Consider the following 16,828-nt stretch of genomic DNA (forward strand, 5'->3'; position numbering starts at 1 on the left):
CTAGTAGGCGAGGAGCTGCGTGGCGCGCAGGGATGGGTGATCCACACGGCGGTGGATCCAAGCGGCCGCGTCGACTCCCTGCGACGTGGATCCACACGACGGCGGATCTAGGGCGGCCGCGTCTACTCCCTGCTCCAACGACATGGATCCACACGGCGATGACATAGATCCACGGCGAGACGGCCCCAACCTGCGGTAATGGCGCAGATCCTGCGAGGATGACCTCCCCGATGGCAGATCCGGCAAGGTGGAGACCCCGGCGGCGGATCCAACGAGGTGCGGTGGCGCCAGTATTGGGTTGTGAATGGGCTCGTCGGTGGGCTCGAGAATGGGCTCGCCGGTGGGTTCCTAGGTTTTTTTTGTTTTTTTAAACGTTTAACTACGGCGGGCATCCTAACGTGCCCGCCGCGGAAAATCGATTAACCGCAGCGGGCAAAGCGGCCCGCCGCGGGAAGGCCACGATTTACCGTGGCCTCTAGGCCACGGCGGACGGCTTTGCCCGCCATGGGAAACCAAAAACGCCCGCCTCCAGTAAAGTTTGTGTAGTAGTGGAAGGTAAGAGCAAAAAGGATAGTAAAAGTTGGCAAGTGCGATAGTGAGAAGCTTTTGTAGCTCACCCTTTGGAACAGCAAGAAGTGCTTGAAAGCTGAAATAAGCAATGTTGACAAGCTGCCTCCAAGCGCTGCCACCAAAATCCCTGCTTTCCTTGTGCTCAACAAGCCATATGACAAAACCCGTGAATACAAGAACAACCAAGAAGGCTGCCCATAGAATTGGTTCGATAGGCTTAAGAAAAACCCACAAGCTCATGCTCCAGTTCTTCTTCATGGGAACAATCATCTGCACTCCCGATTCAGTGTAAGGTAATGTAAAGTCCACGTACAAGGAGCGATTAATGGTTATTGTGGTGTCCCCAACCATTGCATCATATTTCTGTTCAACACAAATGAGTGAGTAATTAGATCACATACTTGTTTGAGTTAATACGTTGGAGTTACTATTGCTCGTCTGTTTGTTTCCTTGTCCATCTTTTTTACCCTATTATTATTTCTCTGATTTGCCAACGAGCCTCTAGTCCATCTGGTTAGAGTGCCTCGGCGGCACTCCACAGGTCCTGAGTTCGGCTCCCTATGGGAGTGAATTTCATGTGTCAGGGTGGGGCAGGGGTTCGGGGATTTTCTCGGCCTGTGTGAGAAGTTCTTCTCTATCACAGCAATGCCCGGGGTGGTCTTACCCTCTGCAGGTCGAGTTTTTTTATTTTATTTTATTTCTCTGATTCATGTTGAATCTTACCGATCAGATCAAGTTAATAGCACAAGTGCGGCATATGGCATGTAAAATATTTTCATGCTTACCTTCAAGGAAACCTCGTGACATATCTCAGTGTATGATATGCACCCTGTTCAGCTGGTGCTGATACGATCGTATACGATCGTAGATTATTACTGCTGGCTGGTTTGGTGTGAGAGAAAAATACTGTTCTGACTGAAAATTTACGATCGTTTACGACCAAGCGAATAGGCTGATGGTCCACAATAGGAACATACTCATAGGGGACAGCATACGGCATCTCCTGCATGACAGCTTCAAAGACATCTATACAGTATACGGTCACATCGAATTTTCCAGTAGCTGGATTCTTCTTAACATTCACAAATGCGTTAGGAGCAGGTTTTACTGGCACAACAATCTTCAACTTCTTTCCAGCCACAGGCCACTCCCAACCCCTAGGAGCCTGTGCTGAACCACCGGGCCAAATAAGTGTATTCAATCCAACGGTATCACTTCGACCAGAAGAGGTAACAAGTTTCTTGCTTAGGCCAAACTTGGGTGTCCAGAACCCAGCACTTTGATATGAATTACCAATCACATTAAATATCTCAAATACTCACTACGTAAAAAATGATTTTTAGCAACGGTTCGATTTTTTTGTAGGGGTGGCTGGTGATGGAGCTGCCCCTATAGTGGCGTGCTCGAGTGCCCAGACACCAGCCGCCCCTACAAATAGAACAGCAGGGGCGGCTGGTGTTACGAGCCACCCCTACAAATGGGGTCTGATTTGTAGGGGCGGCTCAATCACCAGCCGCCCCTGGAAATGCTATTTGTAGGGGCGGCTGGTGATTGAGCCGCCCCTACAAATGGCCCCATATTTATAGCACCGATTTGTAGGGGCGACTCAATCACCAGCCGCCCCTACAAATGCCCCCATATAAAACAGATGCAACACATTCTTCCTCCTCGGGTCACTCACTCCAACCCATGAAAAAAGGTGGGGAGGCCTTGGGCACCTCCCAAAAATTGCTCTACTAAGGGGGGAAGGTTTTGGTCTCAAATCCTTTGGTGGAGAGATTGTAGAAGGTAAGAAAATGTTATTCCATACTTTTTTAAGTTTTAATGGTTGGTTAGTGAGTAATTAGAGTTTTGTTTTTCTCTCTCTTCTATGTTGCATGAGCTATTTATGAAGCAAATTAGAACCAACTTTTGAATGTACTAGGGTAAATTAGGGAGGGGAACAAGATCATACCCTTATTTGGTCCATGTTTCTTGATTTTATTGAACAATTAGTTAGTTTTATGGATGTTTCATGTGCATGTGGATCTAGATCTAGGGTTTGTTTTTTTATTAATTTCATTTTTGTAAATTTATGTTTGATGAAATTGGACTAGGGTTTGTATGAAAGATATTGGGTAAAGTATAATTCTTGCTAATTGTTGTCTTTGAAATTATTTATTGTAATCAATAAATATGTATTTTAATTATTTATGGATAAATGGGCCGTTAATTAATTTTCTTTTACCATGGTGTGTTTGTATGCTTCATGTAATTATATTAGATTTATATTCATATATATCTGAAGTATATATAATTATTCTCAAGTAATTATTAATTTGTTTCATTTTTATATATATCTGAATAAGTACTGCTTTAATGTTTGTTTTGTTGTTGTTGTAAAAGATGGAGTACATGAACTCTGGGATGTATGGTTCGTTAAGGTTCAAGGCAGGTTTCCGTGAAGAGGTGGATAAATTTATTGAAGCCGCAAAGAAGCATGCAACGATATTGAAAGAGAATAAGGATACAATTATTTGTCCATGTAAAGATTGCAAGAACCGTATGGCATGGATAGATGTGACTATCATCAGATCACATTTGATTATACGAGGATTTGTTGAGGACTACACAGTGTGGATTCATCATGGTAAAACGGTTATTGTTAACGACGAGGATGAGGAGGAATACGACGACAAAACCATAGAATCCATGTCCCAATATTCAGCAGAGCTTGATGCACGAATGGATTTCAAGTTTGGTAATGAACAAGGTGGTGATGCTGGTGGTTGGGATGGTAACGACGAAGGTGGTGCCAATAATGATGGTGGAGCACGTGTCGGGGATGAAGATGATTTGGAGGACATGATTCGAGCCCTTGGACCAGAAATTTTACTAAATAGCCCGAAAGGTCTAGAAAATTTGGAAAGGGTGACAAAAGCATCGAAGGAGACTGTGTATGGTGTTGAAAAGGTTGTCCGATACATTGAACATTGCTATGTTTTGTGCTTGAGCTGCTCATCCTGAAGGCTAAGTATGGCTAGTCAAACTGTAGTTTCAATGATCTATTGCATCTCCTGTCATGGGTGCTGCCACAACCAAACTCAGTTCCCACCAACACATACCAATCGAAGAAGGTCATAAGTCCATTGACAATGGGGGTTGAAAAAAATCCATGCATGCCCCAACCACTGTATACTTTTTCGTGGCGAAACGTTCAAGTCACTGGATAAATGTCCTCGGTGTGGGGCCAGCCGGTGCAAGAACAATGACCTTTACGGTGGAGACGAAGCCTCCACGAGAAAAAAGAGGAATAAGAAGGGTACCAAAAAGGTGGTACAAGAATCTCAGCCCCCAGAGGACACTCCATTAGGCAACGATTGAAAGCAGAGAATAATTCCTGCCCCGATAATGTGGTACCTGCTAGTGACCGACCGCTTGAGACGTATCTTCGTAAACCCTAAAGAAGCCGCACTCATGACATGGTGGGATGATGAGCGCATGGTAGATGATGATAAGATTGCACACCCGGCTAATTGTAGTCAGTGGCAAAGGTTTGATAAGAAGCACAAAGAATTCAGCGATGACCCAAAGAATGTATGGTTTGGCTTGAGCACCGATGGAATGAATCCCTTCAATGAGAGGATGAGCGACCACAGCACATGGCCAGTGATCTTGACCATGTACAACATCCCAACATGGTTGTGTCAAAAGAGAAAGTACCTTCTCCTCACTATTCTTATTTCTGGCCCTAAACAACCAGGCATTGATATAGATGTGTTCCTCGAGCCCTTGATGCAAGAAATGGAGAGGCTATGGAGGCATGGGGAGTAGATGTACGATGCATTCCGAAAGGAGGACTTCATATATAGAGCAATAATATTTGTTACTACCAATGATTACCCTACGCTGTTTGCTTTGTCTGGACAGATCAAAGGGAAGACAGGATGCTTGGTTTGCTTGGATGGTACTACATGGGTGTACCTAGATGCATCCAAGAAGATAGTTTACCTAAGGAACTGATGCTTCTTAAAGATAAGTCACAAGTACTGCAGCAAATTATTCTTTAGATTCTATGACAACGCCCCAGAGATTGAACCCCCTCCAGAGAGACGTCATAATGGAGAACACGTGTATAGAATGGTGAAAAACATACACGTCGTCTATGGAAAGAAGAATCCGGATGGGACGAATAGAGATAGAAGCACACCTCCTGTCAAAGGCGTACCTTTCAAGAAACAATCGATCTTTTTTCAGTATCTGCCTTATTGGCCAAACTTAGAGGTCCCCCATGCCATTGATGCTATGCACGTGTAGAAGAATGTCTTTGAGAGTCTCATTGCTACCTTGATGGACACAGGCAAGTCAAAGGATGGTCTGAAAGCACGGAAAGACATGGTGCAACTAAACGTGATGCCACAGCTTCACCTAGTACCTGAGGCTAATGGAAAATACACTCTGCCTGCGGCGTGCTTCAACCTAACACCAGACGAGAAGAGAGCTATATGCACTTTCCTGAGAGGGATCAAAGTCTCAACTGGGTTTTTAGCAAATGTGAAGAAGCTAGTGTCGATGAAGGACTTGTCAATAACACACTGCAAGGCTCATGATTGCCATGTGATGCTGACAATATTTCTACCTATTGCAATCAGGGCTATAAAGCCAGAGTTCTTGAAAATGGCCATCAACCACATGTGCTACTTCTTTTCGAAGATCTCATAGAAGACGATTAGCAAGGACGAGCTAAGTGACCTACATGAATTTGTGGTGGAGACATAAAACCAACTGGAGATTGTTTACCTCCTGCTTTTTTGATATAATGCCACATCTCATGATTCATATGGTTCATCAAATACAGGCGCTTGGCCCTTGCTACTTGCATGAAATGTGGTCCTATGAGCGGCTCATGTCAGTTCTAAGTCGATACGTGCATAATCGAGCATACCCAGAGGGCTCCATGATAGAGGGTTATAGTACTGAAGAAGTCGTCGAGTGCTGTCAAGAGTACCTAAAAGTATAGAAAGGGATTGGTAAACCCGATTCTCATCACAAGGGTAGGTTGGCTGGGAAGGGCACCAGTGGTAGAAAAGTGTTCATCGACCATGATTACAAAGAGGTGAGTCGAGCGCATTATAGTGTCTTGCAGAGTACACAACTGATGCAACCGTATATTGATGAACACTTGGCTATCATTATGGCGGAGAGAAATGGTCGTTTAGATGATTGGGTCATGAAACAACACAAGCAACGACTAACTACATGGTTGAAGGACCAAAATATACCGCCTGGAGAAACCATAGACTCTATTACTATCAGTAGGTTGGCAGAGGGGCCATCGAGACAAGTGACATCTTGGAATGCTTATGACATCAATGGGTATACGTACTATACCCACACAAAGGATAGTAAATATGTGAATCAAAACAGCGGCGTTCGAATAGAGGCTCTTGATGGATTAGGGCGAAAGATCCAATACTTTGGCATCATTGAAGAGATATGGGAACTTGACTATGGAAGGGATATAATGGTGGCCCTGTTTCGATGCCGCTGGATCAAACAACACCAACTAAACGAGATCAGATTGAGAGTCCTGGACCTCAAGAATCTAGGCTACCAAGATAACCCTTGGGTGCTCGCTTCACGTGTCGCACAAGTTTTCTATATGTCAGACCCACAAAGTAACCTCCCCCCGAAGAAGAAGACAAAGCACGTGGTTGCCTCCGGGAAACAACACATTATTGGAGTTGATGGCGTGGACGATGTTGAAGCTTACAATAACTATGATGAGATGCCGCTATTCACAAACTTTCCTAAGAAGATCAGTGTTGTGGAAAAGAACCTCCCCAAAGACATAATGCCATGGGAACAAAAAGGTGTGAAGGGGAAAGTCGTTACAGCGGGCTAGCTAGTTGTTGAACGTAGAGTGTTTGTGTAAGTGTGTGTTTGTAAGACTTCATTTATGCATGCGTGTGAGATTATATATTTATGTACATGTGTAAGACTACATATTTTTGTATTTGTGTGTGACTACATTTTATGCATGTGTGTGAGAATACCAAGATTTTCAACCATTAAATGATTTCAGCTGAAAAAGTGTTGAATATCAAAGTTGTATAACTCATCAAGATGTACAACTTTTATTTTGATCATTTCTTCATATGATAAAGTGATAGTAAACATTGTTCATAAATCAACATGTTTCTCGTATAGTTCATGAAACTATGAGTCATATGTGAATTTATGAACAATGTTTCCTAATACTTTGTCACATGAAGAAGTGACCAAAATAAAAGTTGTAGACAGTGAGGAGTTCAACAACTTTTATGTTCACGACTTTTATTGTTGAAATCATTTAAGGTTTCAAAATCTTGTTTGAAGTTGCCATTTAGTGAAACTCAAAATTTCAACTATTCAAATTTGGTCAAATGAAAATATGATAAAAATCAAAGTTGTACATATTGATGAGTTCTACAACTTTGGTATTCATGAGTTTTTCATCTAAAATCATTTACTCTTTCAAAATATTGTTTCAAGTTGAAATTGTTTGAATTTTAAAATTTGAATCGTTCAAACAAAGTCACATGACAAGATGACTAAAATAAAAGTTGTACATGTCGATGAGTTATACAACTTTTATGTTTACAACATTTTCATTTTATTTCATTTAATATCATAAAATTATTGTTGAAGTTTTAAAATTCAAATTTTTAATTTTTGTTTTTTTGTTTTCTATATTGTTTTGACTACAATTGTTTATATATATATTTCTTCATATATAGAATAATACAAAATATTATATTTGTGCATATACACAATTTTTTTATATTAATTTGTGTTTTTATGATATCAAAAATTTAGAATTTAGAATTTAAAAAATAGAAACTATTTGTAGGGCGGTTGGATCAAGAACCGCCCCTACAAATGCATTTGTAGGGGCGGCTGGATCAGAAACTGCCCTTACAAATAGTCCCAAGTATAAATAGGAGGTCGCACGGGAGTCAGACTATCTGGGCGCTGTTTTCTTCCTCCAACGCCGTCAGGCTGCCCCGTGCGCCTTGGGTTTTCGCCGCCGGCCACGCCGCCGGTCCCACCCCCGCGCCGGCCCACACTCGGCCCCCGGTGTCTCGCACCTGGCCCCCAGCGCCCGCCCCCACACGCCTAGGGTTTCCGCTGCCGGCCACGCCGTTAGTCCTGCGCCCGCACCTAGCCCACGGCGCCCGGCCCCCGGCGTCCCGCCCCGCACGCCGACGACCAGGCTCCCGGCGCCCCGCGCCTAGCCCCCGGCGTCCCACCCCCGCACGTCGAAGACGCACGCTCCCAGCGCCCCGCGTCCGACCCCCTGCCCCCGCGCATCAACGACACAGGCTGTGGCGAGAAGCAGCTGGAGGATTGCACAGTGGCCAAGTCAGTGATCTCCCGCTCTCTCTCCCTGTGCCTCTCCCTCTCTGATTTATGAATTAGAAAGTAGCAAACAAAGTAGCTATTCTCATGTGATACTATTATTTAGTTTTGTTGGTTATCATGAGATTGACTGCCTGGGTTGAGTCATCCTGGATTGCATAGTGGGTTGAGTCATCCTGGTTTAGTTTCATTCCTTTGCCCTTGTTAGTTTCTTGCAGATGTGCTTGTTGGATTCTAATTTGTTGTCTTACTTATCCTGATGCTTGGGATCACCAAGATTTGGTATTCCTGATAAGTTTTATCATGATGATGACCAATAATATGTATCTGTCTTGGTTATTTACTAGATCTTAGTATCTCACCTTGCTGGTTTGCACTTGATGCTAGATGTTTGTTGACATATGAGATTTGAGATTGGTATGTTGGCTTGTTTAGGATTTACGTTGCATATGAGAATTGTTGCAGTAAATATGGTTTCTGGTAAAATGTGTACCTATATTTATTGTTTTTTTTGTTAGAAGCCTTGGTTTACTTTGATTGCTTTGTCAATAGATGCATTTCAGTCTTCTTCGCTAGTTGGTTGGTCCTTTTTATTTGCATCTTTTTTTTACTCATTCTTATTATCATTGAGTCTTCACTATTATTAGTGGTGTGTAGAATAACTGTTATTTATCTGTGCATGTTTTCTAGTATTCATGTCATTGATACAAGTACCTTTACTCCTATTTGGTACTTGGGCATATATCATCAGAAATATGCTTTGACCCAATTTTTACTGCCTACATATATTTAATTGTGCTACAATAATATTCTACAATCTTCGTACTGAACTAAATAATTATGCGATATATTTGCACTTAAAGGTTTGCAAGATCAGTGTGCAGTTATCAAAACTGTTATACTTGATATTGCAATACTCTGAAAAAGAATATAGTCTCTAAGTTTAATAGTTTATATGCTTTATGTATTAAACATCATATGTCGTACTACCTATGCCTGTGCTAGATGCCTACCTGCTTCTTTGAGATGCGCTTGCTCTTAGCATGTTCTGCTAGGCTGTGAAATTTGTAATGAAACTGGGAATCATGGTACTATCTTGTTTTTTGAATGCACACATTTCACATATTGACCAACTGCATCACAAAGGGCTAGCTATACTATATGCATGGAACCTTTCAACTACAGCTAGTACTGTTTGGTCTTAGTTCTCAACTCTGAAGGAAAGCCACCTTTCAGTTAGCTTGCTTTGTTAAGTTTATTAAACAGTTCTGACCCCCTTCCTATTGGCATTAAATTTCTTTGCTTTGTTCTGTTTATCAAGCTGTTTTAGGTGTCGATCTATAGCATGTTTTTTAGTACTCAATTACACATGAAAACTGAGCACATTTTACTGCTCAAAACAAAGAATTTGACACAGATTTAATTTGTCTTTCTCATTCTGATTCTGCTAGACCTAGATGTATACATATGTCACTAATTTCTCTTGAATATGGTAGAACTGTATTGTTAGTTCTTCTCCAGTTCATGCATAGTTCAGTGATGAGAAACAGGAGGTGTTTAGTTCATGCATAGTTCTAAGCTACTTGATAAAACAAAAATATAGTTCTTCTCTAGTTCATGCATAGTTCTAAGCTACTTGATAAAACAAAAATATAGAGCCGCCCCAGGATTTATTACATGCTTTTGCTGCTTTGCGGTGATCTGGCTGGCCTGCCCCTCACCCTTTGGCTTGCCTATTTAGCTCTGGCCACATCAACTTGCTGCTACGACGAGCACCATCTACGAGAACCCTAGAGCACAGCCCTCTCCCCCACATCCTACTCCATGGTGCAACTTGAGTCAGTTACTGCAACTTGTAAGAAGGCTCACTGTTTTTAGAAATGCCCACTACTTTTAGATATGTGCATTGTTGCTTGAGCTTGTTTAGATATGACAGTGAAATAGTGGGCAATGCAGTCATCAGCTTGTGTGCTTATTTGTTGTATTATTAATCAGCTCCCTAATATAACTAGAAAGATGTAGAGTATTTCCCAAGCTTTTTGGATTGCTAAAGAACATACTTTTTGGATGGATAGAACTCTGGTTATGATTTTTAGATGTAGCCTGGCAGGTTTTGACCTTGCTTTGCGCAGCAGTGGGTCGTTGTTATTTTTGACCTTGATAACTGCAACGTATGATTCTAGTAATAACTAGATAGATGTAGAGAATTGCATAGGCTTTCCGGATTGTTAAAGGATAATTCTTTTTCGTTGTCCAGAACTCTAGTTATGATTTTTCTAAGCATCTGTATTGCTGCAGCCTTAAAAATTTAGATACTTTGATAGCTGATTTTGATTAACTAGATGGCACCTGTAGAACATGATTGTTGTACTGGAGTTGTATAGGTTCTATTGACTTGCTCTTACACCTTCACCAAACAAATTGTGATGAAAGGAAAAAGGAGAGTCCTATTGTCTTTATTTAGTTAGTGCACGACGTCCTCCTTATGTTGGCTGCTCCTTGCTTGCTATTTTTCATGTGTAGAAATGCGTTGTGTTTTATATGAACTTTTATCTCTTGTGTATGTTTCACAGTATTTAGCTTGTATGTGCCTTACTTTCATGTACTACTCTTACTACTAGTGGCTGGTGGTTGGTCTCCTACAACTCTTATTACTACTACTTGCTACTCCTACTACTACTCTACTACTATACTGTCCTCCTACTCTTCTCGTACTACTCTCCACTCCTCTTCTACTACTACTCTCCTCTACTCCACTCTACTCCTCTCCTCTCCTAAGCAATTGTTGCTTTTTTTTGCTACTTCTACTACTTCCTTACTACTACTGTTTACTACTTCTACTTCTGTCTTCTATCAACTACTTATACTTCTATCAACTACTTATACTACTTTCCTACTACTACTGTCTACTACTTCTGATTGTCCGATCTGTCTATCAGGTTCGGAAGATATTAAGCATATGATGTTAAGTCAGTATGGCAGCTGTTGCTTTTTTGGGAAGCAGCACCTGCTTTTTTTGTCAAATCTCCCCTCTCTATTTTTGCCACCTTTACTATCCTCTATGTTTGGGAAGCAGCAGCTGCTTTTTTACACCTTTTCCTATCTATATTTGTTAAGCAGCTGTTGCTTTTTTGCCAAATCTCCCCTCTCCTCTTCTCTCCTTTGTTTTGCCAATGATGAAATTGTCCAAGTCCATACATTATATGGAATATGAGCTGATGACCAAGAACTTGTGAGGAACTTGGCATCATTAGTAGCCGCCCCTACATTATCTTCTCCTCTCTTCTCTGTTATGATGCCTTGATGCTCCAAGTTCAAGATCAGATGATGTTTGACATGTTTCTGTGGCCTCTACCACTGCTACTTCTCGTTTTTTATATATTGTTGTTTTATTAGACTACTTTGGTTTATAGACCTTTTTGATTTCTTATACCTTCTCATGTACCTAAAGCACACTTTCTTGCATCTATTAGAATAAAGCGTGAAATAATATCGCGGACACCGGACAATGCAGCCTGATGCCCCGAGCATGATGAGCAGCCAACCCTTGAGGAGCAAGCACTAGAGGACTAGCTTACTCAAGAACAGTTCAATAAGGAGGTACAAAATGATCTAGAAGTGATGCTTACTCAGGAGTAGTGTGACGAGGAGGAAGGCCCTAAAGGAGAGGCTACTGAAGGCGAAGAAGAAGAGGATGATGCTGATGATGACTCAGAAGAGGGATATGTAAGTCCTGAGGATCCTTTCCCACGTGAAGCCAGAAGGAGGCCAACGGAGGAAGATTTGGACAAGGACTTTGACCCGAACGAGGAGGTAGGGAAAAAGCCTTAGCTTGTAAATTTTGCTAAAGCTTCGGCTGTGTTACCTCTGCTAACACTTTGACCTATCATATATATAGGTCCCTCCTAAAACTCAGAAAAGATGACGTTGATGTCTGCGACATCTCACTGGACAAGACAGAGTAGAGGAAAGGAGAGCAGAGGCAACAGCCACAGAGACGGATCATGATGCCTTTGCTCCACAACCTGAAGACACAACCATGACTACCAAGCCTAAGAGGAAAAAAGGGGATAGAAAAGGAAATCTATATCCAGATAAGGCATGCTATGTGATAACGGAGGTTGGGCCAACAGGGGAGGTCCTTGAGCCGAAGGAATTAAGAGGACGATTCTGTAATACGATCGGGGCCCTAGTAAGAGATAAATTGAACCCAGCAATCCCTAACTGGAAAGAGGTACCAGAGAACAAAAAGAATGAACTATGGGATAGGCACCTGAGGGTTAATTTTAGATTTCCAGAGGGTAAGCATGAACTGGTAAAAAAATACTTTCAGGATGATGGGAGAGGTATTCCGATGTTGGAGGTCGGAGCTCAACACGAAGTATATCCAAAAGGGGTTAACTCCCTTCAAAGATTTCAGCAAAATAACTACTAGTCAATGGGAGGAGCTCGTGGCTCAGAAGACTTCACCGGAGGCATTGGAGCTCAGTGCTCATAACATCGAGCTGGCGAAGAGGAACAAACACCACCATCATCTAGGCCCCGGTGGCTACTATGCCAAGGAAGAGCAGTTTAGGAAGATGGACGAAGAGGCCGCAACTGCTAGGAATATCGATGTGACAAATCTAAAGGTACGCTCAAGGAATTAGATATATGTGAGGAGTACAGAAACATTCGGCAGTAATCTTAAGTTTGATAAGCCGGAGACCCAAGAGGCGGTATCAAGGATACTGAAATATGCTAAAGACAATGAGAAGGGCTCCTTCAATCCTTCCAGAGAGAGGGATGAGCTTAGCCTTGGCTTGGGAAACAAGGAGCACACAGGTCGCACACGGGGGCTAGGGAAAAGGACGACCTAGAAGCAAGGATTCGAAGAGGACAGGCACATGTACAAGAAACATGGCTGAGACCGGGAGACTAGTCTTGAGCTCCAAGTGAAGGCTCTAGTTGCGAAGGTGCTGGAGGAGCAAGGACTATCTACGGAGCCACGGGTGTTAGTGACGTCGTCGGGAGAACTGGCATTAGTTGGCAGCCCTCCGAAAGTTCCTAGCAGCCAAGGTTCCACTGCAGCCTCAACCCCCGTCGATCGCATACGGGAACCAACTAGTTGCACCTTGGTGTTTCTAAGCGGCTAACAGAACACTGTGATGGAGGTGGCAATGGGTGTGGCACATCCTCCCGGTGGCTTACACCACAATAATAAGATACCACTGGACTACACTAGGGTCGAGGTGCATACCGTGAAGCCCGAGTTCATGAAGTGGAGGATAGACTACACAACTCTCGGGGGGCTGGTGTTACTCGGAGACATTATTGGGCAGTTCATCCTCTAGCATAAATGGGACATTATATTGACTGCTTCTTTGCCGCCTCCCCCTCTCCCAAATTTGGAGCAAGTTGTTGAGGTTGGGGAGATATTTTCACCTTCTCATGACCACCACATACCTGAGATGCCACATTCTTCCCTGTCTCCTAGCGAGCATGTGCCTGATGAGATGCCACAACCTTCTCTAGCTCGTACCAAGCAAGTGCATGATGAGATGCCACAGTCTTCTCAACAAGCACAATCGATACATGAACAACGAGTGCTTCCTGAAGAAGGTGATGCACAAGAAGACGAGGACGTGCCTGAATGGGAACTTCAAAAGAAGATTCCAATCAACATAAGGCCAGTTTATGTTTTAGTGAAAGACGTCTCGTCGGTGTCCAAGTGGTATTCACATGACCAGTTCAAGCCTGAGAACCAAGTTAAACAAGTCCCAGAATGAGGTTCTGAGGAGGCCGTAACTAGCAAACTCCACCAAATTGCAAAGCAGTATCCAAATGTTGATGACATCAAATGGTCAAAGGATTGCCCAAAAATATATGAAAGAGGCAAGCCCTTTATACCAAACCAGGACATCCGGCGCCTACCACTTGGAATGAGAAGGTTCCATGATTGGTACTTGAGTGTTCTCCCAACGAGCATAGATCTCGTACAAGCATGCTTCCCCACTGGCACATTTGGAAGCCTAGCCGGGAAAATTGTCTTTGACTTCAATGACATGCACACATGCTTTCACCTAGGAGAAATGGAGATGAATCTAATTCGCACATGGTGCTTGTAAGTCCTTGTCCTCCTGATATGATATGAATGTAATCTTTGAATTTTGTTGTAACTAACCAACGCCGTGATTTGTAGAATGCAAGTGCACATTGTCAAACAAATGCCAAGTCTAAAAGCCAGGTATGTAGACCCTCAAGCTATAGCCCAACCAAATTTTAATTACCCTAAATAGTGGACAGTGGATGCCAAAGAGCTAGCTGCTGCAAAGACTCTTCGGGAGAAAGAGCGCATTACGATGAAACTAAAGGAAGAGTCCCTTAAGGTTGCGGCATACATTGCTCTGGCTTTCAAAAATCTACAACAACACTCTATTATATGGCTACCATACAACTTCGAGTAAGTTCAACTATATACTTAAAGCTTTGTTTGATATATTTTATTCGATGCAAAAGAGCTTATCTAGTTCTATGATTAAATCCATGCAGCAACCACTGGATTTGTATAGCCGTCGATGTCGGGAGGAGCATGGCATGGGTCTTTGATTCAATAGATAAGGACCCGGTGACATACAAAGACTTCATATCGATTCTCAAGATGTATACATATCGACAATCCTCATTAGCTTATATGTTTGTATACATACTTGTAACGTTCACTTATGGATACTAACAAGTTGTATTTGCTAAAATAATTTGAACAGGGCATTTAGGTTCTATGTCACTCATCATCACGGAAGGCATGATCCAGCGAGGAAGGAAAAGCTGGCTATAAAAACACTATGTGCGGTAAGTGTAACTTACTTCTTCAGTACTCCATTACATGGCTATCAAAAGCATTACCTAACATTTTCATATGCAAAACACACAGTGCCCCAAGCAGAGGCCTGGGAGTGTACATTGTGGATACTATATATGTTCTATGATGAGTAACACCAGTGCCTACAGGAGACATCCCTTAAAGGTAAGTTTGAACCTCTTCATCAGTAGTATAAAAACTTCGTACATGGTATGAAATATTAAACTGAAACTTATTCTCTTGTAGTGGAGAGAAGAGAAAGGAATGAAAAAAAGACCCATACAAGGATGACCAACTCTTAGAGCTCGTCGGCGACCTTTGCAACTTCATATTGGACTAGATTGTACACGTCAAAGGCGCCTACCATGACCAAGAGTCTGACTTAGGTAGAAATCCTCAGTACCAACACCTTCGTGAGACTAAAAGGCTAGCTCTAGGACGTTGATAACAATGTTTATGGAATTTGTATATTAAATGATGGATTGTATATATCCTTACGAATTGGACTTGTAATTGTAGTTTATATAATACTATTGTGCTGGTAGTCGTGTTCGGAACGTTGGTCGCGGGGCGTTCGACAACACAAACGCAGTTCGGAACATTGGTCGTGGAGCGTTTGGCAACGCGAACGCTGGATGGAATACGCAGAAACAAACAGTTCTGGTCAAATTTGAATTGTAAATTTGAATTTTTTTGGCAGGAAAACGTACTGTAGGGGCGGTTCTAGATTAAACCGCCCCTACAAATAGGTATTATAGAGGCGGCTAGCACTATAGCCACCCCTACAAATAGATTTGTAGGGGCAGTTGGTGATTGAGCCGCCCCTACAAATAGATTTGTAGGGGCGGTTCATAATGCCAGCCACCCCTACAAAACGATTTGTAGGGGCGGCTCAATCACCAACCGCCCCTACAAATAGATTTGTTGGGGCGGCCTGAGAATCGCCCCTACAAATGCATAATTTGCAGAGACGGTTCGGTAGGGGTGGCTAGTCAAACCACCTCTACAAAGGTTTACCAGCTGCCCCTAAAAATGCTTTGTGTAGTAGTGACTGATGCCTGCCTCTGGCCATCAACTAGAATACATTCACCTGATATGCCTTGGAACTTGGTGGCCTAGATGGCATCAACAAGTCTTGGCCCATCTTGTGACACGCCAAGCACATGCAGATCATTGAAGTTATTGCTGTTATGTGATGATGGCGATTTGAAGCCTAGTGTAAGGGGTCCAACCTTTGTTAGGGCTGTTGCAATGGCCCATGCTGTGTCATATGCCCACATGTGGAAAACATTCAGATTTGTTGGTTCAGGTGCACCTGGGTTCTGTTGTTTGTACCGTGAAAGAAATCGAGCGCAGAAGTTGAGTAGCTTGTCCAACCATGGAATGTAAGGCCTCACACCAAGAACATTCTGCATTGCATGGATCGTGTTCCCATCAAGGGTGCTACACATGTTGCCTACACTGTCGGTCACAATCCAGGCATAACCATCAACCAGCATCTCAGCATCATGTGCAAGGGCAAAGAGGCGTGCTACAACATCGAATGACATGTGCACGACAAAGACTCGAGTTTGCATAGTCTTCAGCTTGTTAAGCTCCACGTTTATCTGATCATCAGTAGGACACAGAAGGTATGATGCTTCGGTTTGGGATGTGTGTGTCAATGTCTTGGAGAGCATCCACAAGATATGGTATAATGCCTCTACCAATCCTCAAGTACGGCTTGGCGCCAACTGAAGTATTCAATCAGAGAAGCTATTGCAGGGACCTGGGAGGCATCATCCAGGGCAGTCCGAATAAAGTACCTAGACTGCTTAGCTGACAAGTAAGGACTGGTGGCCGAATAAGACAAGATGGGGACATTTGTCATGTTGCCGATGCCAATAATGAACCTCGCCTGCATTGATGTCTTTGGCCCAATGATGGCTTGCATTTTGAAGTCTTTTAGCAGGTCTATTGCTGCAACATAGGAAAAGGGGGTTATAAGCATGGATTCGCCATTGTCCAACACTAGGGTAGTAAGTAACTAAATTGAGC

The 16,828-nt window shown here is 42.8% G+C and overlaps 1 protein-coding gene across 1 annotated transcript in view; it reads right to left on the reverse strand.

The window, feature by feature from the left end:
- LOC136544125 (glutamate receptor 2.4-like) overlaps nucleotides 1–16,828 on the reverse strand; it is a 75,711-nt gene continuing 58,883 nt past the window's right edge. The window contains exons 2-7 of the mRNA XM_066536390.1: nucleotides 16,512–16,750; nucleotides 16,127–16,398; nucleotides 1,511–1,847; nucleotides 618–933; nucleotides 468–526; nucleotides 1–348 (exon numbers count right to left, since the gene is read on the reverse strand). Of these exons, the coding sequence (XP_066392487.1) occupies nucleotides 1–348; nucleotides 468–526; nucleotides 618–933; nucleotides 1,511–1,847; nucleotides 16,127–16,398; nucleotides 16,512–16,750 (1,571 nt within the window). The remainder of the gene's footprint in view (nucleotides 349–467; nucleotides 527–617; nucleotides 934–1,510; nucleotides 1,848–16,126; nucleotides 16,399–16,511; nucleotides 16,751–16,828) is intronic.

This window comes from Miscanthus floridulus, chromosome 3 (genome assembly GCF_019320115.1).
Source record: "Miscanthus floridulus cultivar M001 chromosome 3, ASM1932011v1, whole genome shotgun sequence".
Taxonomy (NCBI): Eukaryota; Viridiplantae; Streptophyta; class Magnoliopsida; order Poales; family Poaceae; genus Miscanthus; species Miscanthus floridulus.